We start from the raw sequence: 27,341 nt of genomic DNA, 5'->3' as shown, positions 1-27,341 counted from the left end.
TGAGAAATAAGTTCCGGTCCGAATGAAATAGGCTCAGGCAGAATCCTCTGGGAGGCACATTTTTATTCACGCTCTTGCAAGAGCGGGTGACCTAGCAAGTAGGCACACTTTCCGTTCTTGAAACACCACACCTTTTTATTTCCTAATCCCGGCCCAATTTTTCCCTCCCCTCTTTCCCGTTGGTTGGGTACTCCAGGGTTCACGGTCTGTGCGAGGCGCCTAAAATTCTTCCCGCATGTCCTGCCGCTGTTTGCTTCTCTTCATGCTACACCTAAAGAGATTATCTGACTAGTTTATTTCCTTCCTTTTTGGTAACAAAAAAATTGCTCCATGTCATTAGCCCTGGTTAAATGTATGACTACCCTTCCAGACGCTAATCCAGTAGGAATCACTTTGTCCTTTTGTCTGTGTGATAAGAGATGTTCTACAAGCCTTTGCTGGAGCCTCTTTGTCTCAGTCATTCCCTTATCGTGTCACCTCTGATGGAAACGGCTTTTCTCCTCTGCAAAAGCAACACCTGCCTTTCTTACACCCCTGAGCGGAGTTGGCGCAGGGCTGGGGTCTCGGTGGGACCCCCGTCCCCGCTGCCCTGCACTTTCCATGCTGCCTGGCCCCTTTGCCTTCCTCCTCGGCCGCTGGGGCTGCCCTGGCCGGGCTCCCTCCTCGCCTCGGGGCTCCCCGCGGGGACAGCGGCTCCTTCCCCTCGCCATGTCCCCCCAGCCGGGTCCCTGCACTCAGCCGGGGGCGGTGTTGCTGCCCCCCCGCACTCCCCTCGCTACGGCCATCCCTGCTGCCAGCGTCTGTGCGCCATCCCAGCCAGCCCGAGGGCACTCCGTGTCCCCCGCACCCTGTTCCGGCTGCCCCAGCGCCTCCGGCTCTCATCCCCAGGTTCCCCCATCACCCACGGGTGTCCCCCCGGGTTTGGCCACCGTCCCCCTCCCCACCAGCTGATCAGTCCCCTCCACCGGTGACAAGATGGCATGAGCCCCGAGGCCTCCGACAGCCAGTCTGTGGGGTGTGGGGCAGGGATGGGGACGAGGGGCCCAGCCCCCCCCGGCACAGGCTGTCGGGCAGGGTGAGCGCAGACCAGCCGCCATCGCTGTCGCAGGAGAAGAGCCAGAGGTCACTCAGCCAGAGCTGATGGAGTCGTTATTTTATTGAGGACGGATCAGTAAATGCAGGGGGGTGAGATATTCCGTAAGCCCGGATGGATCGGCAGGAAATGCTCCGCTATTTACCGCACGCGGGGTTTGGGTGGGATACAAAGGTCATGACGTTGGTTTCCCATATGTATCTTAAATGTCACAGGTATGCAAAGGTACGGTGTCTCTCAGCCTCGAGGGGTCCCCTTGAGAGGGGTCCCTGCTCCAGGGGACAGTCCCCACCTGGGCAGGGGGAGCTCCACAGACCCCGATGGCTGCGGGTGTTTAGAGCATCGAGGGGTTGAGTCGTAGTCGGGTTTTCTGCTGCGTTCAGGCTGTTTCAGCCACTTACCAGCCCGATCTCCAGCCGAAACAGGGCTGGTTTTTGGTTTTGGTGCTGAGCTCTCGCTGACGGCCTCACGCAAGAGCATTAACTTGGGTTTGGCTGAGCATCTGCCTGCACCCAAGTGCGGTTCGCTCACACAGCAGGGCTGCACCCCTCACCCACCGTCCCCTACCCGCGCAACAACCTGCACCCGCCCCTGAACGTGGCGGCTTCCCCTTGTGCGGCTCCAACGGCAGCTTCCCCTTCAAATTCCCCCACTCCAACCCGGCGAGAGCCCTGCAGCTGCTGCGGGACCCTGCCAGCCACCCGCGGCACCCAAGTGCTGCCCCACACCCGCCATGGGTGCTATGATGGACCCCAGCACTGACCTGCCCTGCCCTGGGTGGGCAGCAGCCCCAGAGCTCCACGAGCCCCGCACTCTGTCACCAAAGGCGTCGAGGGCCAGACCCCTCCGTCCCTCCTGGGCACCATCCTGGCCCCAGCCAGCACCCGGAGGGGACGGGGTGGGGGCTGCCCTACTCTCCTGGGACCCTCAGCAGGGCTGCCGGACACTGGAGTGGCATCTCGGGGGGCTGCAGCAGACCCGGCCCCTGGCCAGGCAGGGTGGCAGGCACCGGTGGGGACACAGGAGGAGCGGAAGGTGTCTCTTTATATATATATATAAATATATATATATGGTCCAGAGGAGGCCCCGGAGATGCTGGGAGGGCTGGAGGCCCTCTGCTGTGAGGACAGGCTGAGAGAGTTGGGGGCGTTCAGGCTGGAGAAAGAAAGGTCCGTGGAGACCTTGGAGCCCCTTCCAGTCCCTCAAGGGGCTCCAGGAAAGCTGGGGAGGGACTCTGGATGAGGGAGGGGAGCCATGGGACGAGGGGGAAGGGGTTTCCAATGCAAGAGGGAAGATTGGGCTGAGATCTGAGGCAGAAATTCTTGGCTGTGAGGGCGGTGAGCCCCTGGCCCAGGTTGCCCAGAGAAGCTGTGGCTGCCCCATCCCTGGAGGGGATCAAGGCCAGGTTGGACGGGGCTTGGAGCAAGCTGGGCTGGTGGGAGGTGTCCCTGCCCAGGGCAGGGGGGTGGAATGAGATGATCTTTAAGGTCCCTTCCCACCCAAACCATTCTGTGATTCTATGATTCTACATCTATATTTCTCTACGTCACCACCCAGACAACTGCTCGGGGGGCCGTGACCCCTCAACCCTGCAGCTGGGGCAGCCCCGGCCGAGTCAGGTTCCCGCTCTCAGGCTCCTCTTCCCTGGCGCTGGTGGATCTTCCACCCTGCAGGTCCATGAAGGGCCAAGGGGGGCTCAGGACGAGCCACCCTCATGGGGCACCCGTGGCCACCACTGTCCCTGGGGGCAGTGAGTCCACGGGGCCATCAGGCAGCATTGCCCAGGACCAGCACACTCATGAGGAAGACCATGAGGAAGAAGACCCACATGAAGAAGCGGTCCATCACCTTGGCCACCTTCTTCCACTCGCCGGTCCGGCGCTGGGAGGCTTGGTGATGCCGGAAGCAGCTGGCGACGTAGCCCACGTTCCTCAGCAGGCCATCATGGTGGCACAGGCAGCGGTCCCGGGGACAGCCCCCTGCCTCGGCACCCACCTCCCCCTCCATGGGGCTCTCCCCCGGCCCCCCAGTGTCCTCCCTGCCCGCCCGCCTGCCCAGCACCCGCTGGGGGCTCTTGCAGCTCTCGCCCACCTCGTAGACACAGCAGAGCCAGGCCATGTGGTGGAGGATGAGCCACCTGGCCCAGGGGGGCACGGGCCGGGCCCCCGGGCCGCAGTGGTGGACGTTCATGATGAAGATGGTCAGCGCGGTGGAGGCCGTGATCATGGTCATGGTGGCGATGTAGTACTTCCCTGCGTGGGTAATGGGTGGTGATGCCGCAGCGGGGTGGGGAGAGACCTGTGCCCACCTCCCCCCATCGAAACCCCCCCTGGCATGGGGGGGTGCCCACCACCCCGGTGCAGACGCCCTGGTCCCATGGGAGGGTCCTGGGTGCCATCAAGGCTCACCGATGAGCGGGACGCTCTCCGAGGGCTGCATGCTCTCCGCCACCAGCAGCTGGAAGACGGTGAGGGCCAGCAGCACTGTCACCCCCAGTGAGACCTTCTCCCCGGAGTCGGCCGGCAGGTAGAAGCCAAGGGGTGCCAGGAAGGAGACCATGATGCAGGGCAGGAGCAGGCTGAAGATGTGAACATAGTGACCAAGGATGAGGAAAAGGCTGAGGTACTTAATGCAGTCTTTGCCTCAGTCTTCAGCAGTAGGACCAGTTGTTCCCTGAGTACCCAGACCCCTGAGCTAGAAGACAGGGATGGGGAGCAGAATGAAGCCCCTGTAATCCAAAGGGAAACGGTGAGGGACCTGCTTCAGCACCTGGAGCTGCACAAATCTATGGGGCCGGATGGGATCCACCCAAGGGTATTGAAAGAGCTGGCGGAAGTGCTTGCCAGGCCACTTTGCATCATTTATGAGCAGTCCTGGACAACCGGGGAGGTCCCAGCTGACTGGAGGTTAGCAAATGTGACACCCATCCACAAGAAGGGTCGGAAGGAGGATCCGGGGAACTACAGGCCAGTCAGTCTGACCTCGGTGCCTGGGAAGGTCATGGAACAGATCCTCCTCAGTGCCATTACACGGCACATGCAGGAGAACAGGGTGATCAGGCCCAGTCAGCATGGGTTTGTGAAGGGCAGGTCATGCCTATCAAACCTAAGATCCTTCTACGATAAGGTGACCCACTTAGTGGATGAGGGAAAAGCTGTGGATGTTATCTACTTGGATTTTTGCAAAGCTTTTGACACCGTTTCCCACAGCATTCTCCTGGAGAAACTGGCTGCTCATGGCCTGGACAGGTGTACTCTTCGCTGGGTAAAAAACTGGCTGGATGGCCGTGCCCAGAGAGTGGTGGTAAATGGAGCTAAATCCAGTTGGTGTCCGGTCACAAGTGGTGTCCCCCAGGGCTCGGTGCTGGGGCCGGTTCTCTTTAATATCTTTATCAATGATCTGGATGAGGGGATCGAATGCACCCTCCGTAAGTTTGCAGATGACACTAAGCTGGGCAGGCGTGTTGATCTGCTTGAGGGGAGGTTGGCTCTGCAGAGGGATGTGGACAGGCTGGACCGATGGGCTGAGACCAATGGTATGAGGTTCAACAAGGCCAAGTGCCGGGTCCTGCACTTGGGTCACAACAACCCCATGCAGCGCTACAGGATTGGGGCGGAGTGGCTCGAAAGCAGCCCGTCAAAAAAGGACCTGGGGGTGTTGGTTGACAGCCGGTTGAATAGGAGCCAGCAGTGTGCCCAGGTGGCCAAGAAGGCCAACAGCATCCTAGCCTGTATCAGGAATAGCGTGGTGAGCCGGACTAGGGAATTGATCACCCCCCTGTACTCGGCACTGGTGAGGCCCCACCTCGAGTACTGCGTTCAGTTTTGGGCCCCTCGCTACAAGAGGGACATTGAGGTGTTGGAGCGTGTCCAGAGAAGGGCTACAAAGCTGGTGAGGGGTCTGGAGGACAAACCTTATGAAGAACGACTGAGGGAGCTGGGGTTGTTTAGCCTGGAGAAGAGGAGGCTGAGGGGAGACCTTCTCGCTCTCTGCAACTCCCTGAAAGGAGGTTGGAGAGAGATGGGGGCTGACCTCTTCTCCCTGGTGACAAGTGATAGGGTGAGAGGAAACGGGTTCAAGTTATGTCAGGGGAGGTTTAGATTGGATATTAGGAAACATTTTTTCACTGAAAGGGTTATTAAACATTGGAATAGGCTGCCCAGGGAGGTGGTGGATTCACCATCCCAGGAGGTGTTTAAAAAAAAGGGTAGATGGGGCACTTAGGGACATGTTTAGAAGTGGCTTTTGTCAGGGTAGGTTAAAGGTTGGACTTGATGATCTTAAAGGTCCCTTCCAACCTCAGCGATTCTATGATTCTATGTAGAAGGAGGCGCGGCGGCGGAGGAGCAGCGTGTAGGTGACATCAGGGTAGGGCTCAGAGCAGCAGCCATAGGTGATGACGTTCCTCGTGGCCGGTGTTATAGATTGTGGCCCAATAATTGACAGGAACCAGTCCAATTAATCAAATTAGTTTATTAAGCAAGCGGCAGCAAGCAAAACAGCGCTGGGCGGCCGGGGAGTCTTTGCTCCGCCAACGGCGCACAGCCACTTCCCGAAAGTAGTTGATTATATACTCTTCTGGTTCCCGTATATGTGTCAATCCTGGTATATTCTGTGTCTGAGCGACGTGTTGCTAGGGGGTCGGTCTTGTCCCGCCTCCTGATGGTGGTGGGGCTGAAGGCTCCTCATCTTTATCAGTGTCCTTGGGGAGACTCTTTTCAGCTTATCTCACAACTTAGCTCTTCCCTTTGAAGTGTTAAAACACACCAGATGCCTGTGATTTAGGCCTTGAGGTGTCAAAGTGCCCCAGACAGCACACCGGATGCCTGTGATTTAGGCCTTGAGGTGTCAAAGTGCACCAGATAGCACGCTGGATGCCTGCGATTTAAGTATGTGAAGAGTCGAAACAGTGTAAGTTTTCACCAGCCTTTAAGAAAGCCTGATTTGATTAACAAACATGATTCTGTTTATTACAATCCCCCCCCCCCCTTTTTTTTTTTTTTTATTTACCATTTTGTTCATCAAATCTTTGGAGTTCAGCGTGACTTAAAGCTAATGTTTCTTCTATTGCTGGTTCCTGATCTAATGACTCGTATTTAGCCCTGAGAAGCATTAAATGGGCAGCTTCCAGTCTGCCCTTTACAATTTCAATTACTCTGTTCAATATACAAGGGCCAAATGTTAATCCCAAAATTAATAGTAGCATAGGTCCCGCAATGGTAGACAATAGCGTAGTCATCCATGGGGAATAATTGAACCAGGATTCATACCAACTTTGCTGTGCTTCTCTTTCTTTCTTTCTTTTTTCTAATCCTTCTCGTAGTTTTGTCATGGTGTCTCTAACTACTCCAGTGTGATCTGCATATACGCAGCATTCCTCATCCAGAGCAACACACAACCCCCCTTGCTGTGCAAACAATAAGACACCTACAAGATTTAGTAAAATTAAAATTAGAGTGTGGCGAGAAGGGTGGAAACCCGGCCGGCTAATAAGTTTAGTTTGAACACTCACTCCAATTACCCAGTCCTTTTCAGTGCTATCACTCCTCCCGGGGCATTTCGTGCGATTCCCTTGGTTAACACTGAGGCAGTCCTCCCAGTGTCTTTGTACAGTCCCACTCTTTGGGTTCTGTTCTCCACAGCTTTGTACTCCTCTGCCTCGCTCGTCAACTCGGTTGCTTTGAGCCACGAGGGGTATCATCTTCTCGGCAGCAGGGGTAGTCTTCAGGGACTGCATCGATTCCAAAATCCTTCCAACACTCATAACATGGGAATTCGTCTGATTCCTTTCCACAAGTTATACAGTCCTCCCGAGTTCTTTTAGTCTGGATCACCATTAATGCCGCTCTTTTTGCTTCTTGATCAGCAAGATTGTTTCCTCTGACTAATGGGCTTAATCCTTTTTGGTGTCCTTTTAAATGTACTACGGCTATTCCCGCTGGTCCTCGTAATGCTTGTAAGACCTGGATTATTAATTCCTGGTGTATTAATCCTTTTCCTTGAGAATTTATTAAACCCCTTTCTTCCCAAATTTTTCCAAAAGTATGCACTACGCCAAAGGCATATTTTGAATCCGTATATATGGTTCCAATTTTACCTTTTAAAAGTTGCAAGGCTCTTAATACAGCATATAGTTCACAAGCCTGTGCAGACCAACTAGGACTCAGAGGTCCTGATTCTATTACACTAAATGTTTTCCCATCAATGATTGCAAATGCTGATTTTCTCTTTCCTTCAACTACCCGGGATGATCCATCTACAAATAGCTTTTCTCCTTCTCCAAGTTCTTCCTCATCTAAATCTGGTCTGATTTTTGTTTGCTCCTCAATGTTGTAAAGACAATCATGATTTATTTTGTCACTCGGCTCCCCATACAAAAACTGTGCTGGATTCTGCACGCTTGTTACCTCGAGTTCCAGTTTGGGAGAGGAAATTAGGATGCCTTTATATTTTAGGAGCCGGGGCATCTGTTATCCATTTGTCAGCTTTTTGTTGCAAAATTCCCCTGATGTTGTGAGGTGATAATACCCTCAATTCTCCTCCAAAGGTAATTTTATGGGCTTCCTCTACCAAAAGGGCTGCGGCTACTACCACTTGAAGGCAGGTAGGCCAACCCCTACTTACAGGGTCCAGGAGTTTAGATAAGTATCCCACAGGTTTCTTTCTTCCTGCCCATTCTTGTGCTAATACCCCAAATGCGGTCCCTTCATCAACATTGATAAATAGATAAAATGGTTTCTTTACATCTGGCAGGCTCAAAACTGGGGCATTTACTAAATCAGTTTTTAGTGTTTCTAATTGTTTATCATCATCCTCCGACCATTTCAATAATCCATCCTTAGTTAATTTGGTATAGAGGAACTTCACCTTTTTGCTATAGTTCTCAATCCATTGCCTGCAATAGCCAAAGAGACCTAATAATTGCCTAACCTGTCTTTTAGTTCTAGGAGCCGGTAATGACAATATGCCATTCACCCTTTCGGGGTCTAATTTCTTAGTTCCCTTGCTTAGTCTGTGTCCCAGATATTTTACTTCTTTCTCAACAAATTGTAGTTTTGATTTTGATACCTTCAATCCTTGTAAACTCAAAAAATTTAGTAACTTAATACTTTCCTGCCTCACTTTTTCTTCGCTATCACCAGCTAGGAGCAAATCATCCACAGATTGGACCAGTGTGACTCCTTCACTTAACTCATACCCCTTCAGGATTTGTTCTAAGGCTTGTCCGAACAAGTTCGGAGATTCGGTAAACCCTTGGGGCAATACCGTCCGCCGTAATTGTTTCCGATGGTTATCTGGGTCTTCCCATTCAAAAGCAAAGTAATCTCGGCAATCTTCTTTGAGAGGGCATGCCCAGAATGCATCCTTCAGATCTATTACACTATACCATTGATTATCGGGCCCTATTTGACTCAGGAGGGTGTGTGGATTCGCCACCACCGGGAATCTAGCTATTGTTCTCTGGTTAATTTCTCATAAGTCATGTACTAACCTATATTTTCCATCCGGCTTTTTTTTTTCGTTTGTTTGTTTTTTTGTTTTTTTTTTTTTTTACAGGCAGGATGGGAGTATTAAAAGGAGACATACAGGGTTCTAGCAACCCCTTTTCAAGTAATCTTTGGATCTCAGGTTTCAAACCTAGCCTCCCTTCTCTAGGAAGGGGGTATTGTTTTATTCTGACTGGTATTTCTGGGTTCCTTATTGTTACTGAAAAGGGTTCAATATCTAACTTACCTACTGTTTCCGGGGTGTACCAGACTTCAGGATTTATTTTCTCTTCATCTATTACTCGTAAGGGACACAGTTTAATTTTTTTTAGTGTTTCATTTTTTACTTCTAAGCCAATTCCTAATTCAATCATCAAATCTCGGCCCAATAAATTATAGTCTGCTTCAGGCATGAGTAGCAGGGACCCCACCCCTACCTTAGAATGGGTTTCAAAAAACACATCCTTTATTACGGGTATTCCAAAAGGTTCTCCTTTTGCTCCAATAACCTGTGTAGTCGCCGAGGATATTTTACATCCTTGGGGCAATTTTTGAACGGTAGATCTTTCTGCTCCCGAGTCCACTAGGAACTCAATTTCTTGTTGCTGGGGACCCACTTTTAGTTTTATCAAGGGCTCTCGTGTTTTTTTTTTTTGTTTTTTTTGTTTTTTTTTCCTCGGGTTCCCAGCAAATAGAGCCCCTGACACCCCTAGTCTTTGAACATTTTCTCATCCATCATTCTCTTTCTGCAGTCCTTTTTAACATGCCCTTTTCCTCCACAATAAAAACAAACCACAGTTCCCCATTCTCTCCCTCTTAAAGGTTTTCGGGTCTCCTGTCTTATCTGGCGAGCTTCAAACCCTTTTCCAGGCGTTGACGTCCTTTGCCCTTCTCTGACTGCAGCTACCAACATTCTGGCTTGTTTCTTATGTATTTCCTCCTCCCTGCGGACATACACTTTCTGGCTTCCCTTAACAATTCATCCAAACCCCTATCCTGCCAATCCTCCACTTTCTCCAGCTTCTTTCTAATGTCCGTCCATGATTTAGCTACAAATTGGTTTTTTTCCTACCCCCCTGTTTCTTCTCTCTCAAGTGATATAGATTTACTCTAGTCTCTGACCTTATCCACAAGTGTGCATATTCACTCTCCTCCAGGCTAAAGGGTTCCTTAGAATTAACATAAATATGTAAAGCCTGGCATATCCAATCTTCAAAGGACCCAAAAACGGGCCAATACAGGTGGTCACTTCTAATTTGTTTCCCACCCCAAACTTCCATACAATAACGTATCATTTTTGCTTTATCCTTACCCTGCCTAGAAGGGTAATCATCCCAATATTTAATCATTAATCCTAACGAACTGTCTGGCGGTATCTGGGGTAACCTAACCTTAGGCACCGACCCACCCATGGGATCAGAAGGCTTGCTTTTCTTCTGTCCCATCTTCCGGAGTGCCTTCACACACGCACACAATCTTTTCCCCCTGTTCGTGGCCCAGTCCCTCGCGGGAGATGGGAACCGCACTACTAAGGGGTCCGCACTTGCTTCGTCCTCAAGTGGACGTCTCACACAGGCACACTCCAGGATACCCAACCCCAACCGAACGGATCACCGGCCTATACTTACTCACTCCTGAGTCTTCGTTCGGGTCTTCGTGCACAAAGTTTACAGGGTTGCCGGCTTTTATTTGCTTGCTGCCGAATTTCGAGTTCGTCGGTAGAGGTTTTGGGTGTAAAAACCCCCAACAGGGGCCGCTTCCTCAGCGGGGCGCCCCCCTGTGAGGTTTACAGCCAAATTGCCTCTATCCGAGTTACGGCACCAAATTTGTTATAGATTGTGGCCCAATAATTGACAGGAACCAGTCCAATTAATCAAATTAGTTTATTAAGCAAGCGGCAGCAAGCAAAACAGCGCTGGGCGGCCGGGGAGTCTTTGCTCCGCCAACGGCGCACAGCCACTTCCCGAAAGTAGTTGATTATATACTCTTCTGGTTCCCGTATATGTGTCAATCCTGGTATATTCTGTGTCTGAGCGACGTGTTGCTAGGGGGTCGGTCTTGTCCCGCCTCCTGATGGTGGTGGGGCTGAAGGCTCCTCATCTTTATCAGTGTCCTTGGGGAGACTCTTTTCAGCTTATCTCACAACTTAGCTCTTCCCTTTGAAGTGTTAAAACACACCAGATGCCTGTGATTTAGGCCTTGAGGTATCAAAGTGCACCAGATAGCACGCTGGATGCCTGCGATTTAAGTATGTGAAGAGTCGAAACAGTGTAAGTTTTCACCAGACTTTAAGAAAGCCTGATTTGATTAACAAACATGATTCTATTTATTACAGCCGGCATGCCCAGCGCCTCCCACTCCACGTTCTCCACGAAGTCCGTCAGGTCCCCGGTGTGCAGCCGGTTGCGGAGGTCGATCTGGTTCCCGTTGTAGGTCCAGGAGCCGAAGGTGAGGCGGCACCGCTGCCCGTCAAAGGGGAAGTAGGAGACATCCACCTTGCAGGAGCTCTTGGTGATGGCGGGTGAGTCCCACGTGATGTGCCCGTCGGAGCGCAGCACCACGTTGGTCTCCACCGAGCCGCCAAAGCCGTCGTCGGTGCTGGGGGAGGGATCGCTGTGGGGCCAGGATGGCCCCGAGCCCCACGTGGGGCAAGGGTCTGCGGGGCCGGGGCCGAGCACTGGTCCCCAACCCCGTGTCCCCTCCCCACGTCACCCCCAGGAAGAGGGGGCTCGCTGCCCCTGGTCACCCCCGTGGTGGCACATCCCAGCTGCCAGGTGGGTGGCACACCAGGCTGATGCCAGCACCTCCTGCCGCCGCCTTCTCACCCAGTCGAGGTGACCGTCTCCCCACATCCCCCACACCAGGACCCCCCCTGCTCCCCGTTGGCAACACCCCCAGCCCCAGCCTCAGCCCCCCCAGCTCCGGGAGCAGCCGGGGGGTGGGGGAGGGCGAGCAGCACCCACTCATTGTAGAGGATGATGATGTGCGGCCGCCAGACGTAGCTGCTGGGGATGCGGATGCTGTCGATGCCGCCGTAAGCATCCTTGTCCCAGGCGAGGTGGGCGTCCAGCCAGGCCTGACGGACCCACAGGTAGGAGGTGAGGACCTGGTTCACCTTGTCCTGCCGAGGGCAGAGGGTGGGGGACGGGGACAGGGACAGACCTCGCTGCCCCCCTGTGGAATAAATACTACATTGGCTAAAAACACAAAAGTACAGCATTGTTCACACAGGAAGGAAAAGTAGAAAATCAAGAGGCTTCTGAGGGAGAAAACAGCCGCAGCTGGCATGAAGAATACAACACCTGTGGTTCCCTGATAAGCTACATGAGGTACGGGACGGGATGCAATTATTCCGCGGCTTTACCTTAGGATGTATAGCGGATACGGGAATGGGATGATACCAGGAAACAGATAAGCTGCCAATTAGCTGCCCGCTCCATACTCGGAGCCAACATTTTGCCAAATTTTGATGAAATGCTGTCCTTTGTGCGAACTTTGCTCGTTAGAATGTCATTATAATACCAAAACACATCTCCACCCCGAAGGCTACCCGCCTGCAAGGTCCAACCGCTCCTTCTTGAGCCTGCGCCCTGAGCTTCTCGTAAACTACACCTTTAATTGTGAAGCGAGAAAAATTTACACCACTCATGATAAAAGTATGTATGACTAAAGTCACTCAAACTCCACCTCGAAGATAACAAATAGTAGAAAAATAGCCCGAGAGAGGGGGGATACCCAGGGAAGACACCATCGCAAAGAATTCCATCACTGGCTTCTGGGAGCAGGTGACGGGCTGAGCCTCTCTTCCCCCCATAGGGACGCCTTTGGGTAAGACTTAGATTATACCGAGGGCTTCCTCGGGAAACTTAGAAATTTCTCTAGAGACTCTCTTTTCTACATGTATAGCCAGGCTGTATCGTTAGAACTTTGTCCCGCGTTTTGTAGATGTAACAATACTTTCATTTGCACGTGCTTTGCAGACAGTGTATTTATCACCGGCTGCCCTAAGAACCTATCTATCTGTTGCTTAAATAAACTGCACTTTTTGAAGTAGCTTGTCCTTTTGGTTTCTCACTGAACGCGACCAAAGACTCGAGAGTGGCCGTGCTAGTTCATGAGCACGACTGGACTGAAGGTGCAGTCCAGTAGTAGTGTATCCATCCAGCCAGCCAGCCAGCCTGTCCAGGGCCCTCTGTAGAGCCTTCCTTCCCTCAAGCCAATCAACACTCCCACCTAGTTTGGTGTCGTCTGCAAACTTACTGAAGGTGCACACAATCCGCTCATCCAGATCATTGATAAAGATATTAAACAAAACTGGCCCCAAAACTGAGCCCTGAGGGACACCACTGGTGACCGGCTGCCAAGAGGATTTCACCCCACTAATCACAACTCTCTGGGCACGGCCATCCAGCCAGTTTTTAACCCAGCAAAGAGTACACTTGTCTATGCCACGATTCGCCAGCTTCTCCAGGAGAATGCTGTGGGGGACGGTGTCAAAGGCCTTACCAAAGTCCAGAGAGACAACGTCCACAGCCTTCCCCGCATCCAGCAGGCGGCTCACATGGTCATAGAGAGAGATCAGGTTGTTAAGCAGGACCTCCCTTTCCTAAACCCATGCTGGCTGGCCCTGATTCCGTGGCTGCCCCGCACTTGCCGTGAGAGCTCACTCAAGATGATCCTCTCCATGATCTTCCCTGGTACCGACGTCAGGCTCACAGGCCCGTAGTTCCCCGGATCCTCCTTCCGACCCTTCTTGTAGATGGGCGTCACATTAGCCACCCTCCAGTCATCTGGTACCTGCCCTGTTGACCAGGATTGTTGATAAATGATGGAGAGAGGCGTGGTGAGCTCTCTCGCCAGCTCCCTGAGTACTCTTGGGTGAATCAGTCGGGACGGACAAACGACAAGACTCTCCTTGAAGAGTTAAGTTAAGCTCTCTCTTTATTACAAACTTGGCTTTCTTATATATCTAATCTTTTGTTCATGTGTTCTTTCTACGCATTAGCGTAGCTTCCTCAAATAATGTCTGCCCTAGGTTTGTCCATTGCGTTACACTAAATGCCGTAACCGACGTTACTTCTACTCCCTCTTCCTTTCCCCACAATAGCATTTTTCGCAAGGTCACTTCAGGGAGGATTACGCCCTGCCGCTTTAACAGCAGCGTCCATGTGGAGAGTACAGTCTGCTCTTCCTTAGTTAACTTCTCTCCCATGTCCCCAGTGGCTCACCTACTACAGGTGTCTTCTGAAATATGATCCGGATCCGTCAACAGCTCTGCCCGCTGTCTTCAGCTTCACTGGGCTCCGTCCCCACGACTATTTCCAGTCGTCTTCTTCCTCAGTATCACGTCGGGGTCACCAATTGTCGTTTCAGTCGGGACGGACAAACGACAAGACTCTCCTTGAAAAGTTAAGTTAAGCTCTCTCTTTATTACAAACTTGGCTTTCTTATATATCTAATCTTTTGTTGACACTCCGTTCACGTGTTCTTTCTACGCTTTCAATTGGTTAGGTTACATAGCACACGCGCTCGTAGCTACAATACGATTGGTTATTGAAATCCTGTTCGCATTGCTCAAAATCTGGCTTCCTCACAGCCTAACTCTCCTTCTTCTCTGAAGCGATCTTCTTCTTTCTCCTTTTTGTTACTTTGCCCTTATATGACGCAACTCGCGGCCTTCTTACGCCTACACTGCAATCTCTATCTCTTCTGTCAAAGGGTCTACGGGCCCGCCGCATCCCCCAACATGTATGTTATTGCATGCCTTAGTAGATTGCTCTGTGTTATGCCCTGCGAGACTAAAATGAACCCAGCAGAAGCGGTCTCCTGAGCAAGGGGGTGGAATATGGGAAAGCAACGGCAGATCGGCGAGGAGGATTGTAAATACACTCAAGGGACTCGCACCTGGGTGCTGGAAAACACATATATCACACCAATCGTTATTCAGTCTCGGGTGCTGGCAAGAAAAACGTTTGGATGACATAAGCCTGTGATGGACTCACAGACACCTCATCTAGCTGCTTGAGAATCTTGGCCTGTTGTGGAAGAAGATCAAAGCACAGTACCAGCAAGAACAGGGAGTCCGCATGCGCTCTTGCTAACGAGGACTCTTTTGCTGCCAAGGATTCGTGATAACAAGGACTCTCTTGCTGCCAAGGATAAGTTTAACAATGCTACTAGTACCGCTATTTCTGAGTTGTTGCTGGATGTAGATAGTATTCGATATGCGATGTTGCAAAACAGAACTGCTACTGATTTTTTGCTTTCAGCTCACAGACATGGTTGTCAAGATTTTAAAGGACTGCATTGTATGAATCTAAGTGACCACTCCAAATCCATCCATGCCCAGTTGCAGGAACTGCACCGACCGAACCAGCAACTTGTGGAGACCACTGGGTGAAATCTCTTTGCTGGCTGGACTTGGGGGTGGGGTTGGTTGAAGCAAATTATACTCATTGCCTGTGTGGAAGGAATTTGTCTGTTATGTTTAGTATGCTGTTTGCCGTGTGTAATAAGCATTATACGATCAGTTGTAAATGCCGCTTTGCATCGTACCCTCGTACGAGTTGTAGAATATGTTGCTCTAAAAACTATGTGTGTATCCATGAGAACCCGACCTTCACAGAAGAAGCTAAGACGGGATTACAACAATGTAGTCACGTATCAGACAGCCGCTGTTAGCAAAGCTGGATCATGAGTTTGGTGAGACTCGCTGCATACGCTGGCCACGCGTGCAGCGACTCTGGCCTGTACTTTTCTACTCAGTCCAGTGCAGGAGAGTCTGGTGGGACTTGCTGCGTGCACTGGCCACGCGTGCAGTGACTCTAGCCTGTACTTCTCCACTCAGTCCAGTGCAGGATATAAGGGGGCTGTCTCGGGTCAGAGACGGGGAGAGAGACATGAGCGAGGGGGAGAGAGACATGAGCGCACTTTGAAGATACAGGGGATGCCCTGAAGCACTGTGTCTGCCCCCGCCCCCCCCCCCATAAGTTCTATGTTCATTAACCCCAACAGCTCCGAAGGCATTACAGCATGTTGCAAGATAAGATATAGTCTACTACTGCTGCAAGACGCATTGAACACCTTCCTACAAGAATTTCAACTTTATGCCCTGATAGGACAGTGGGATGATGCACTCGCAAAGAGCCTGACTGCACTAGAGTGGGTATTTTTGCCACATACCTTTTCAAAACCAGTAACTACGATGATTGAAATGTTACCGCGATTGTTTTTCCAGGGTCGTTTGTGCTGTCAGCAGCTTTCTGGAATGGATCCAAGCCACATACATGTCCCCACCAAAAAGGATGACCTTGACCCTTGGTTAGCACAAAGTCTTAACCTCCTTAGTACATTATATTGGGCAAATAAATTATTCTTTCCCCTGGCACAGACTATTACAGTCACTTTCACAAATTCCTTTACAGCCGCGCATCCTGCTAGCACCAAAGCCTCTTGATGGCACCTGTTCGGTGTTTGCAGATGGTTCAGGGACACAGTAAAGGCTTTGGACTTATTTCAACAGGAACTGCTAAATGTAGGCAGAATCTCAATGTGTTACTGGTATTGTTCAAAGACTTGAAGGAGCATTTCTAAAACAAGTAGAGAACCAATGGTTATTTAGTCTCTTACTGCAATTACTGTTGCTTTTATGAAAAAGACTGTTTCCTTATTTTATTGTCCAGATACGCTCTCATAGCTGTTTACTTGGCCCGTTAACTGAGGGAAACACAGTTGCGGATTATCACACTGTTGGTAACAACTCCCAACATTATGCAGCAAGCTAAAATGTCGCATGATTTTTTTTCATCAAAATGCGAAGGCATTGAGGAAGCAATTTTCTTTGACACAACAACAAGCACGTGATACTGTGTGAACGTGTGCCGGTTGTCAGCAGCTGGCTCCTCTGCCATCCTTTGCGGGGGTTAACCCGCGAGGGCTTACGCCTGATGAACTTTGGCAATCCGATGTTACGCGCATTATGGAATTTGGACATGTTTCAGTTGATTTGTTTTCTCACTTTGTTGTAGCTACTGCTCATACAGGAGAGAAGGCTTGTGATGTTATTCGACGTTGGTTGCAATGCATCGCAGTCGTGGGAGTACCGAAAACTATAAAAACTGATAATGAACCAGCTTATGTGTCCGCTAAAGTACAGGTCTTTTTTTTTTTACAGATATGAGGTATTAAACATGTCACCAGTATTCCTCATTCCCCGACTGGGCAAGCAATTGTGGAGCGTATGCATCATACTTTAAAAACCATGCTTGCTAAACAAAAAAGGGGGAATCCCGTAGGTATGACACCTCAAGAGTGAGTGTATAAAGCAACTCATGTTTTAAGTTTTCTAAACATGTCTTCTTTGTCATCCACAGCAGTAGAGCGACATTTTGTAAGAAGTGTTGAATGGCCTGAACAACCAAAGGTGTATTATAAGCACCCTAAATCGGGGCGCATGCTAACCACAGATAATACTGCAACAAATAGAAGTTGCGAGCAAGACAATTCTGTAATGATTTGTACTTCTCATCCGTCTCTTTGCTTCGGCTCAAAATGCAAGTATACAAGAATGTAATCAATCTTATTGTGTAAAGTTAATGCTAGTAAGGTATAAAACAGCAGTAATATGGATAGGGAATCGGCAAAACGCATTAAAAACACGTCTTTCTCTGTATTGTGATTGGGAGTACAACTCTCGAAGACTTTGTGTTACATCTCTCCCCTGGAATACGTTGCTACATGGCTGAGAAATGGTTAAACACCATCTCCAAGGTGCTTTTGACATGTCGTTGCAAGAAAATATTCGTCCTTTACATGACCAGCTAAAAGCTCAAATACTAAACATTCAAGACTTAATGAACCGCAATGTATTTGAAATATTACAAAAGGATTTCTCGTGGGTAAATCCAAAGAAATTGGCTTTCTGGGCTAAGTTTAGGAATCTGGGTATTTATTGCCTTAGCAGGGTTCTTCTTGATTCTGTTTTTAATTGTGTTTAGTATGATATATAACCTGCTAAGAGCGTCACAACGAGTAGAAGCACGAGTCATGGCCACCTTGTTAATAAATGGTCTGGTGTTAAACAAAAAAGGGGGAGATGGGGCAGATCTACGAGCAGAGGCCTGCGTACGGCCAAAGACACAGTGAGCAGAGCACACAGTAAACACAGAGCCAAGAGAACAGTTCGTACTTTCACTCCATCCTGTGACGACCATATAACGTTCCCGAATCTCGGACAAAGAATAGGGCTAAGTATTCTTCCTTCGCTGGGAACAGCCATGGCATTGAATATGTTGAATAAGATAGGGTGTTGGGCAAGTAAACAGATAAACCTTACAACTGAAATCATATCTAGCTTGCTCACTGATGTTGATAGCATTCAGCATGCTACGTTGCAAAATCGAGCGGCTATTGATTTTTTGCTGTTAGCTCAGGGTCATGGATGTGAAGATTTTGAAGGTATGTGTTGCATGAACCTTTCCAACCACTCATCATCCATTCATAAGCAGTTGCGGGATCTGAAGGATAACATGTCCAAATTAAAAGTGGTCAAAAAGGTTTCGATGATTGGTTAAGCTCATGGGGTATAACGGGATGGTTATCAGATTTACTAAAGCAAGGGCTCATGCTATTGTTGGTTATATTACTATTGGTTATGGTAGCCTCGTGTGTTCTCCGCAAAGTGACTGACATGATAGAAAATGCCATGCATAAGGTCTGGCTGGCTCAAGAAGAAAAAGGGGGGATTGTAGGAATGTGTCTGAGAGAAAATGGTCATGTGAGCCAGCCTCCCTACTATGAGAGATTAGAGCAAGAGCAAAACAGGTGGTAGAAGATGGAATCAGTACATGGCAAAAACGGGAACTGAGAAGGCAGAAAACATGTTGTGCTAATGACTAAGCAATTTACTATGCGAATTCTTGTAACCAATCTGCTGTGTGAACGAACTGCATGGACAGCGCGTGGACAGCGTAACTAGCTAATCAGAAATAAGCGAGTCGCGTGTACGGCGACAACACAGGGTATAAAAGGTGATGATCTGTGCTTAATAAACGGCTTCTGTTGGTTCACATTGGATCGTCTGGAGGCCAGTTATTTCTCCTCACCTAGCCAGCCTCGGAGCAGATCTCTGGGCGGTAGTCTTAAATAGTCGTTTAGCCCTAAACAAGACCTGCAACGTATTCAAGAGACATAACACTAGGAACATGCTGGTTTGAGCATCCCAAGGATATTCAAAATTCTCAAAAGCTGTCATGCCTGACCCGAAGGAGAAAAGCCGTTTCCATCAGAGGTGACACGATAAGGGAATGACTGAGACAAAGAGGCTCCAGCAAAGGCTTGTAGAACATCTCTTATCACACAGACAAAAGGACAAAGTGATTCCTACTGGATTAGCGTCTGGAAGGGTAGTCATACATTTAACCAGGGCTAATGACATTGAGCAATTTTTTTACCAAAAAGGAAAGAAATCAACCAGTCAGATAATCCCTTTAGGTGTAGCATAAAGAGAAGCAAACAGCGGCAGGACATGCGGCAAGAATTTTAGGCGCCTCGCACAGACTGTAAACCCTGGAGTACCCAACCAACAGGAAAGAGGGGAGGGAAAAATTGGGCCGGGATTAGGAAATAAAAAGGTGTGGTGTTTCAAGAACGGAAAGTGTGCCTACTTGCTAGGTCACCTGCTCTTGCAAGAGCGTGAATAAAAATGTGCCTCCCAGAGGATTCTGCCTGAGCCTATTTCATTCGGACCGGAACTTATTTCTCCCACCATTCTGTGTGTCCAGAGAAGGGCAAGGGAGCTGCTGAGGGCTCTGGAGCACAGGCCACGGCGCCGGGCCCTCAGCCGCCCCACAGCCGGGCGCAGCCCCGCCGCAGGCCCCGGCCCCGGCACCGGCCCGGCCCACAGCGGCGGCTGATGGCGGCGCTCGGGGGTTCCCTCACAGGACGCGGCGGTGTTCCCCCGCCTCCGATTATTAACTGCTCCTAATTTTTCAGACAGGCAGAGATGATCTGTTACCGAGAATCCCAAGGGAGATCAAGAGAGACTTCTGGGCCTTGGGATGACTAGGAAAGGGCTCAGGAGCGCAAGTCGTGTTCTCCTCTGTCGTTGCAGGCACAGGGAAGGATGAGGAAAGCAACAGGAAGAGCCCGCAGATCAATACCTGGCTGCGAGCCTGGTGTCAGCGGCAGGACTTTGGGGTTTTTGATCACAGCATGGTTTGACAGGACAGCAGGCCTGTTGGAGACAGATGGGATACACCTGCCTCAAAAGGGGAAAAGGATCCTTGCACAGGAGTTGGCAGGGCTCATCAAAGGGGCTTTCAAGTAGATTTGAAGGGGGAAAGGGATGAATCCGGCAGCAGAGACACAAGGGTCGTTGATGGGTTAGAAGCTACGGCTGCGCCTGGGAATGGTCAGGTAGGAGTGAAGCCTTCTTCCAGCAAAAAGGTGTCAGGACCAGTAGGCCAGCTGAAGTGCTTCCACACCAATGCCTGCAGCATGGGCAAGAAAGAGGAGGAGCTGGAAGCCATTGTGCAGCAGGACAGCTATGACGTAGTCGCTGTCACGGAAACGTGGTGGGCTGACTCGCACGACTGGAGTGCTGCATTAGATGGCTACAAACCCTTCAGAAGGGACAGGCAAGGAAGGAGAGGAGGTGGGGTGGCCCTGTATGTTGGGGAGTGTTGTGAACATCGAGACCTTAATGATGGTAAACACTGGGGTTGAGTGTTTCTGGGTAAGAATGAGGGGGAGGGCCAACAAGGCTGATATGATGGTCTGTTATAGACTGCCCAACCAGGACAGAGAGGCAGGTGAAATATTCTGTAAGCAGGTGGGAGAAATCTCACGATTGCTGGCCCTTGCCCTGGTGGGAGACTTCAACCTACCAGATATCAGCTGGGAACACCATACACCTGAGAGGGAAGAGTCTTGGAGGTTTCTGGGGTGTGTGGGGATAAATTCCTGACACAGCTGGTGGGGGAACGCACCAGGGAAGGAGCCCTGCTGGACCTGCTGTTTGTGAACAGAGAAGGACTTGTGGGGGATGTGATGTTGGAGGCCGTCTTGGGCACAGTGACCATGAAATGACAGAGTTTTTGATTCTTAGGGAAGCAAGGAAGGGTGCCAGCAGAACTGCCACCATGGGCTTCTGGAGGGGGGACTTTGGTCTTTTCAGGAGCCTGCTGGAGAGAGTCTTCCTCTAGGTTTGGCTCAACACCCAGAGGAGAAGTGAAAAACTGTCTTCTCAATGGAAGACGACAGCGAAGCTGAGCAGAATCGCTGGGCTCACCTACCTGATGGCTGTCTGAGACGTGTCTTCCATTGGTCAGACGACAGGGACAGATGTAACGCTGCCTTGCTCTGTAAAAATGGAATTGGGCCCTGCACTCGGGATCCCTCCCTCCTCCACGAAAGATGAAACTGGAATTTGGACTACTGGGGGAAGCCCCGTCTTAACAAGAAAATACTCAATGGCTTTGGCTAGGCGGTTTTGTGATAAAACACATGGACGCGTGTGCGATGAGCGAGGGAAACAAGCAGTCGACTCAATATGAGTGATAAAGCAAGCTTCAGCTTTATTGCAGCTTCATCAGACTTTTATACTCTTATACTTAGATATACCTATTTGTCTTACAACTATTGGCTGTGCGCTAAAGATTACATTATTCATACTCCTCCTACATGCAGTTTCTTGGGTCCAGGTTTGTTCCTGTTCTCTCACAGTCTACTTTCTCAAAGTTGTTTATCTGACTTAAGGAAGGTCAGCACGGCCTTCAGCATCTTTCTTATCAGCGTGACTCGGAATTCTCCATGCAGGCAGGCATAGCTTACTTCTGACAATCCTGCATGGCGCCGTGTCCGTTCTCATATAGCCATTCCTCAACACGGGTGACAATTTTTAACCAGATTGAGAAAAGGTGGACAGTCCCCGGAAGACATATGGCAGTAAAGGGGATTGTGAGTTCTTGGCCCACAGGTTGGAAGTTTTCCGGTGCAAAACCCAAGCAGGAGGCTGGAGGGCAACTGTGGTCATACTTCCCATTCCAAAGGCTGCAGATGGGTTATGCTGACGTGCCTCCTGTGGAAGGCGTTAAGCACCCGCTGGTAATCATGGATCAACCCTCAGGAGGAGTAGAAGCTTTTCCTACCAGGAAAGCTGATCCCCCAGGAATGGTCAAAGCACTTTTGTGGGAAATCATTCCCAGATACTGACTGAAATGAAACCAGAGGATCAGACAGGGGTTCTCATTTTTCAGCAGGAATACTAAATAATATCTATAAAAGTTCAGCCTGGAGAAGATTGCGGGGAGACCTTGGAGCCCGTCCCAGCCCCTCAAGGGGCTCCAGGAAAGCTGGGGAGGGACTCTGGATGAGGGAGGGGAGCCATGGGACGCGGGGGAAGGGGTATCCACTGCAAGAGGGGAGACTGAGTTGAGATCTGAGGCAGAAATTCTTGGCTGTGAGGGCGGTGAGCCCCTGGCCCAGGTTGCCCAGAGAAGCTGTGGCTGCCCCATCCCTGGAGGGGTTCAAGGCCAGGTTGGCCGGGGCTTGGAGCAAGCTGGGCTGGTGGGAGGTGCCTCTGCCCAGGGCAGGGGGTGGCACTGGGTGGGCTTTAGAGGTCCCTTCCCACCCAAACCATGCCCTGAAAGGGTGGGGCCCTTCTCCTTCTCCTTTTCCCCTTCTCCTTCTCCCTCCCTTCTTGTTATGGTTTGAGAAACCCACCACACCCTCCCCACCCGGGAAGGGGAATTGGGGAAAAACAAGGAAACAGGAGGGTTGCAATAGAAATAGATTTACTAGGATAAAACTAAAGAATTAACCTTAATAATGCTAAAGAAGCAGTGTCGATCCCGATATCAATATAAAATACCCAAGGACTACACCCAGCCCATTCCATCAGCAGGAAGCCGTGCACTCCCAGCAGGGGACAGCCAATGGGGGACACTGCGAGCGCTGTGGCTTCGGGAGGAAGGGAAGGGCTCAGGGCTCCGAGACCGCGGCAAGGAGTTCTCTGGACCACCGCCATCAAGGGAGAGTCGAACTACACAGCAGACTTTATAATTTATATTAAATGTGATGTTCATGCTATGAAATAGTCCTGTTGGCAGCTTGGGGCAAGTGCCCTCCTTCTCTTGCTCTTCCTCATCCCTTGCTGCGTGTCACCAAGGGGGGCCCTGACTGCCCTGTGATGTCACAAAGCGGGGCTCTGACTGCCCCACGATGTCACAAAGGGGGACGTGCCCCCCTGCCACACTATAAAAGGGGGACGCGGTCCCCACTGGAGCCGTCAGCGGATGCTGGGCACCGCAGTCTGGCATTGTCTGGGCAGACTGCAGCCTCGGCCTCTGACACCCCAGCAGTCTTGCGGGTCCCGTCACTGGGGACCCAGGAGGACACTGGGGAGCCGCATCGCGGTTCTGTGCTGGTGACTCGGAGCACCGCAGCCACACCGGAGTCTGTGCCATGGGGCGCTCTGACGCCGTGTCTCCCCTGGGCCCTCTCATCCTGATCGTGACAGGGCTCAGCATATTCTCATCTGTGCTGCAGAGCAAGCGGCTTCAGGTAGGTGACTGTTGCACCACACTGTGCTGCACCACACTGTGCTGCGGCGTGGGGTGGCGAGGGATGGCATGGGGTGGTGTGGGGTGCTGTGGGGGCCTGTGGTGTGGGACTGGGAAGTGCTCCTGTCTCACCCAGCTCCTGGGGACCTTGCAGAAGTGGTGGAAGAAGAACAAGAAGAAGCGTCAGACAGGCAAGACAGGAGCCCGGCCAGAGAAGCAGAGCGGTGAGTGGCCCCAGCACCGAGCACCCTGCAAACGGCCGACACCCCATGGCAGCCCTGAGCCGGGGCTGTGCCGGGGGCTGCCGGCCGCTCAATCTGTCTCCTCCCGCTGCAGCTTCTCGGGCAGTGGATGGAAGAGTGGAGAAATCCCGGCCCAAGCAGGAGAAGCGGTGAGTGTGGGGGAGACCCCCGATGCTGCCCCAGACCCTCACCCCGTGCCCTGCCCCTGCCTGCGCTGGGCAGCCCTGACCGCCAGCCAAGGGGGGTGCTGCCCGCGGGTCCCGCTGGGGTCTGGGGTGCAGCAGGGTCTCTTTCTCCTCCTCTGCAGGGTGAGTTCGGAGGCCTTGAACAGGAAGCCCCTCTCCCCACGGGCCCCGCTGGCCACCACGGACTCCATGACAGACGGAGGCTCCTCTTCCTTCAGCTCCCTCTACTCCTTCCCAGAGCCCTGGCCTGGTGCGATGGCGGAGCTCGCAGCGCTCAACCGCTCAAGACCCCGCTGTACCCCCAGGGCTGTCAACGGGAGGGTGGAGGAGCCAGGGCCAGCCCTCTGCCAGGAGCCCCCGCTGGAACTGCCGACAAGGACCAAGCAAGAGCCGGTCCCCAGGGAAAGCAGGGACAGGGCGCAGAGCCCTGTGCACACGCAGCCTTCACCCTGCAGCCCCCCAGCCATGGCCACGGACCAAGGGGAGCTGGTCATGGAGCTCCTCCGCTGTTTCGAGTGCACCCAGGAGATGGCCAGGCAGTGCTGTGAGATGCTGAAGGTGCTGCAGGCCCGTTGGCAAGGGGCAGCGGGAGCCTGTGACCAGAACCTCCCCGGGGAGCCCTTCCATCCCCTGGGCAGGATGGAGGCGCAGGAGCAGCTGGGGGCCACAGTGAAGCCCCAGCACCTGGGAGTGGAGTGGCCGTGGGTGGATGCAAACACGGATAAGGCTGAGGATGGGGACATGGACAAGGAGGACACAGGACCAGAGAGAAGTGTGAAGGAGAAGGAAAGGAGCAGCCCTGTGGAGCTCGGCAGGGGGAGCCTGGCAGAAGTGAAGAGAAACAGCAAGACGGGGCCGGGCGAGAACAACTCCATGGGGCCAAGCACCAGCAGCCCCCCAGGCTCAGGCAGGAGCACCCCCATGGATGCGGAAGGGAGGAGAGACAGGGCGCAGAGCCCCGTGAATGTGGTTCTACCGCCCAGCAGCCCCCCAGCCAAGGCCACGGACGACAAGTTGCTCTACTTGGAGCTCTTGGACACTGTCAAGACCTTGGAGGAGGAGAGGCAGCAGCGCGACGAGGTCGTGGACAGGGAGTGTGACCAGGCGTCCCCAGGGCTGTGCCCGCTAGGACGGTGCCTGTGTCAGTGCTGCACCCAGCTCTGGCACCGCCTGAAGGACTGCTGGAGACGCTGCTGCCGGCCGCGCCGTGTCTGCTTCAGCAATTTCCCCTAATGGGTGGGAAGTGTGGGGCCGGGAATCCCCTGGGGTGCCCCTCTTGTCAACCAATAAAAAAGTCAGTATTTTCTCTATCCCTGGTGCTGTGGTTCATCCACCCTTCCCGCAGCTGGGGGTGTTACCCCCTCAGTGCCCAACGCCAGTGCGACAGGCTGGCACCCACGAAACTCGGGGGGAGGTGGTGGCTGATACACCCCGATGGGTGTGTTGGCGCCTGACCCCTGTCCCAGTTGAAGTGGCTGCAGGTCCCCCTGGACAGAGGGAGATGGCCAGGAGAAGGACCCAGAGGGAGACGGCCGGGACAGGGACCCCGGCGCAGCTGGGGATGCTGAGGATCGGGCCCTGCTCCTGGCTTAAGGATGCGGAGGAGAAGTGATCCCCCCGTCAGGTGCTGCCCGTGGGCCCTGCTGGGGTCCAGGGCGCAGAGGGGTCTCTTCTCTCTCCTCCTCTGCAGGGCGAGTGCGGAGGCATTGAGCAGGGACAGGGTGCAGAACCCTGTGTACATGAAGCCTTCACCCCAGAGCGCCCCACCCCACCCCACCGCCCCCCAGCCATGGCCTCGGACCAAGGGGAGCTGGTCGTGGGGCTCCTCTGCTCTTTCGAGTCCACCCAGGAGATGGCCAGGCGGTGCTATGAGATGCTGAAGGTGCTGCAGGCCCGTTGGCAAGGGGCAGCGGGGGCCTGTGATTGGAACCTCCCCGGGGAGCCCTTCCATCCCCTGGGCAGGATGGAGGCGCAGCAGCAGCTGGGGGCCACAGTGAAGCCCCAGCACCTGGGAGCGGAGCGGCCGTGGGTGGAGCTCCACAGACCCCGACGGCTGCGGGTGTTTAGAGCATCGAGGGGTTGAGTCGTAGTCGGGTTTTCTGCTGCGTTCAGGCTGTTTCAGCCACTTACCAGCCCGATCTCCAGCCGAAACAGGGCTGGGTTTTGGTTTTGGTGCTGAGCTTTCGCTGACGGCCTCATGCAAGAGCATTAACTTGGGTTTGGCTGAGCATCTGCCTGCACCCAAGTGCGGTTCGCTCACACAGCAGGGCTGCACCCCTCACCCACCGTCCCCTACCCGCGCAACAACCTGCACCCGCCCCTGAACGTGGCGGCTTCCCCTTGTGCGGCTCCAACGGCAGCTTCCCCTTCAAATTCCCCCACTCCAACCCGGCGAGAGCCCTGCAGCTGCTGCGGGACCCTGCCAGCCACCCGCGGCACCCAAGTGCTGCCCCACACCCGCCATGGGTGCTATGATGGACCCCAGCACTGACCTGCCCTGCCCTGGGTGGGCTCCACGAGCCCCGCACTCTGTCACCAAAGGCATCGAGGGCCAGACCCCTCCGTCCCTCCTGGGCACCATCCTGGCCCCAGCCAGCACCCGGAGGGGACGGGGTGGGGGCTGCCCTACTCCCCTGGGACCCTCAGCAGGGCTGCCGGACACTGGAGTGGTGTCTCGGGGGGCTGCAGCAGACCCGGCCCCTGGCCAGGCAGGGTGGCAGGCACCGGTGGGGACACAGGAGGAGCGGAAGGTGTCCATGTGTATATATATATATGGTCCAGAGGAGGCCCCGGAGATGCTGGGAGGGCTGGAGGCCCTCTGCTGTGAGGACAGGCTGAGAGAGTTGGGGCGTTCAGCCTGGAGAAGAGAAGGCTCCACGGAGACCTTGGAGCCCCTTCCAGTCCCTCAAGGGGCTCCAGGAAAGCTGGGGAGGGACTCTGGATGAGGGAGAGGAGCCATGGGATGCGGGGGAAGGGGTTTCCACTGCAAGAGGGGAGATTTTGCTGAGATCTCGGGCAGAAATTCTTGGCTGTGAGGGTGGTGAGCCCCTGGCCCAGGTTGCCCAGAGAAGCTGTGGCTGCCCCATCCCTGGAGGGGTTCAAGGCCAGGTTGGCCGGGGCTTGGAGCAAGCTGGGCTGGTGGGAGGTGTCCCTGCCCAGGGCAGGGGGTGGCACTGGGTGGCCTTTAGAGGTCCCTTCCCACCCAAACCATGCCCTGAAGGGGTGGGGCCCTTCTCCTTCTCCCTCCCTTCTTGTTATGGTTTGAGAAACCCACCACAATTTCTTGTCCTTTAGACAACTACTCTCTCACCCGATGACCCCTCCCCACCCGGGAAGGGGAATTGGGGAAAAACAAGGAAACAGGAGGGTTGCAATAGAAATCGATTTAATAGGATAAAACTAAAGAATTAACATTAATAATGCTAAAGAAGCAGTGTCAATCCCGATATCAATATAAAATACCCAAGGACTACACCCAGCCCATTCCATCAGCAGGAAGCCGTGCACTCCCAGCAGGGGACAGCCAATGGGGGACACTGCGAGCGCTGCGGCTTCGGGAGGAAGGGAAGGGCTCAGGGCTCCGAGACTACGGCATGGAGTTCTCTGGACCACCGCCATTAAGGGAGAGTCGAACTACACAGCAGACTTTATAATTTATATCGAACGTGATGTTCATGCTATGAAATAGTCCTGTTGGCAGCTTGGGGCAAGTACCCTCCTTCTCTTGCTCTTCCTCATCCCTTGCTGAGTGTCGCCAAGGGGGGCTTTGACTA

General features: G+C 52.7%; 1 protein-coding gene across 1 annotated transcript in view; it reads right to left on the bottom strand.

Annotated features, from left to right (window-relative positions):
• Window positions 1-2,860: 2,860 nt before the first annotated feature.
• The window catches only part of LOC128902128 (neuronal acetylcholine receptor subunit alpha-10-like), a 53,188-nt gene continuing 28,707 nt past the window's right edge, over window positions 2,861-27,341 (bottom strand). Inside the window, exons 2-6 of the mRNA XM_054184543.1 lie at window positions 11,544-11,695; window positions 10,920-11,178; window positions 5,414-5,509; window positions 3,502-3,679; window positions 2,861-3,345 (exon numbers count right to left, since the gene is read on the bottom strand). Of these exons, the coding sequence (XP_054040518.1) occupies window positions 2,861-3,345; window positions 3,502-3,679; window positions 5,414-5,509; window positions 10,920-11,178; window positions 11,544-11,695 (1,170 nt within the window). The remainder of the gene's footprint in view (window positions 3,346-3,501; window positions 3,680-5,413; window positions 5,510-10,919; window positions 11,179-11,543; window positions 11,696-27,341) is intronic.

This window comes from Rissa tridactyla, chromosome 1 (genome assembly GCF_028500815.1).
Source record: "Rissa tridactyla isolate bRisTri1 chromosome 1, bRisTri1.patW.cur.20221130, whole genome shotgun sequence".
Lineage (NCBI taxonomy): Eukaryota > Metazoa > Chordata > Aves > Charadriiformes > Laridae > Rissa > Rissa tridactyla.
Note: the sequence above shows the minus strand (reverse complement) of the source record. Positions and strands in the feature narration are given on the sequence as shown.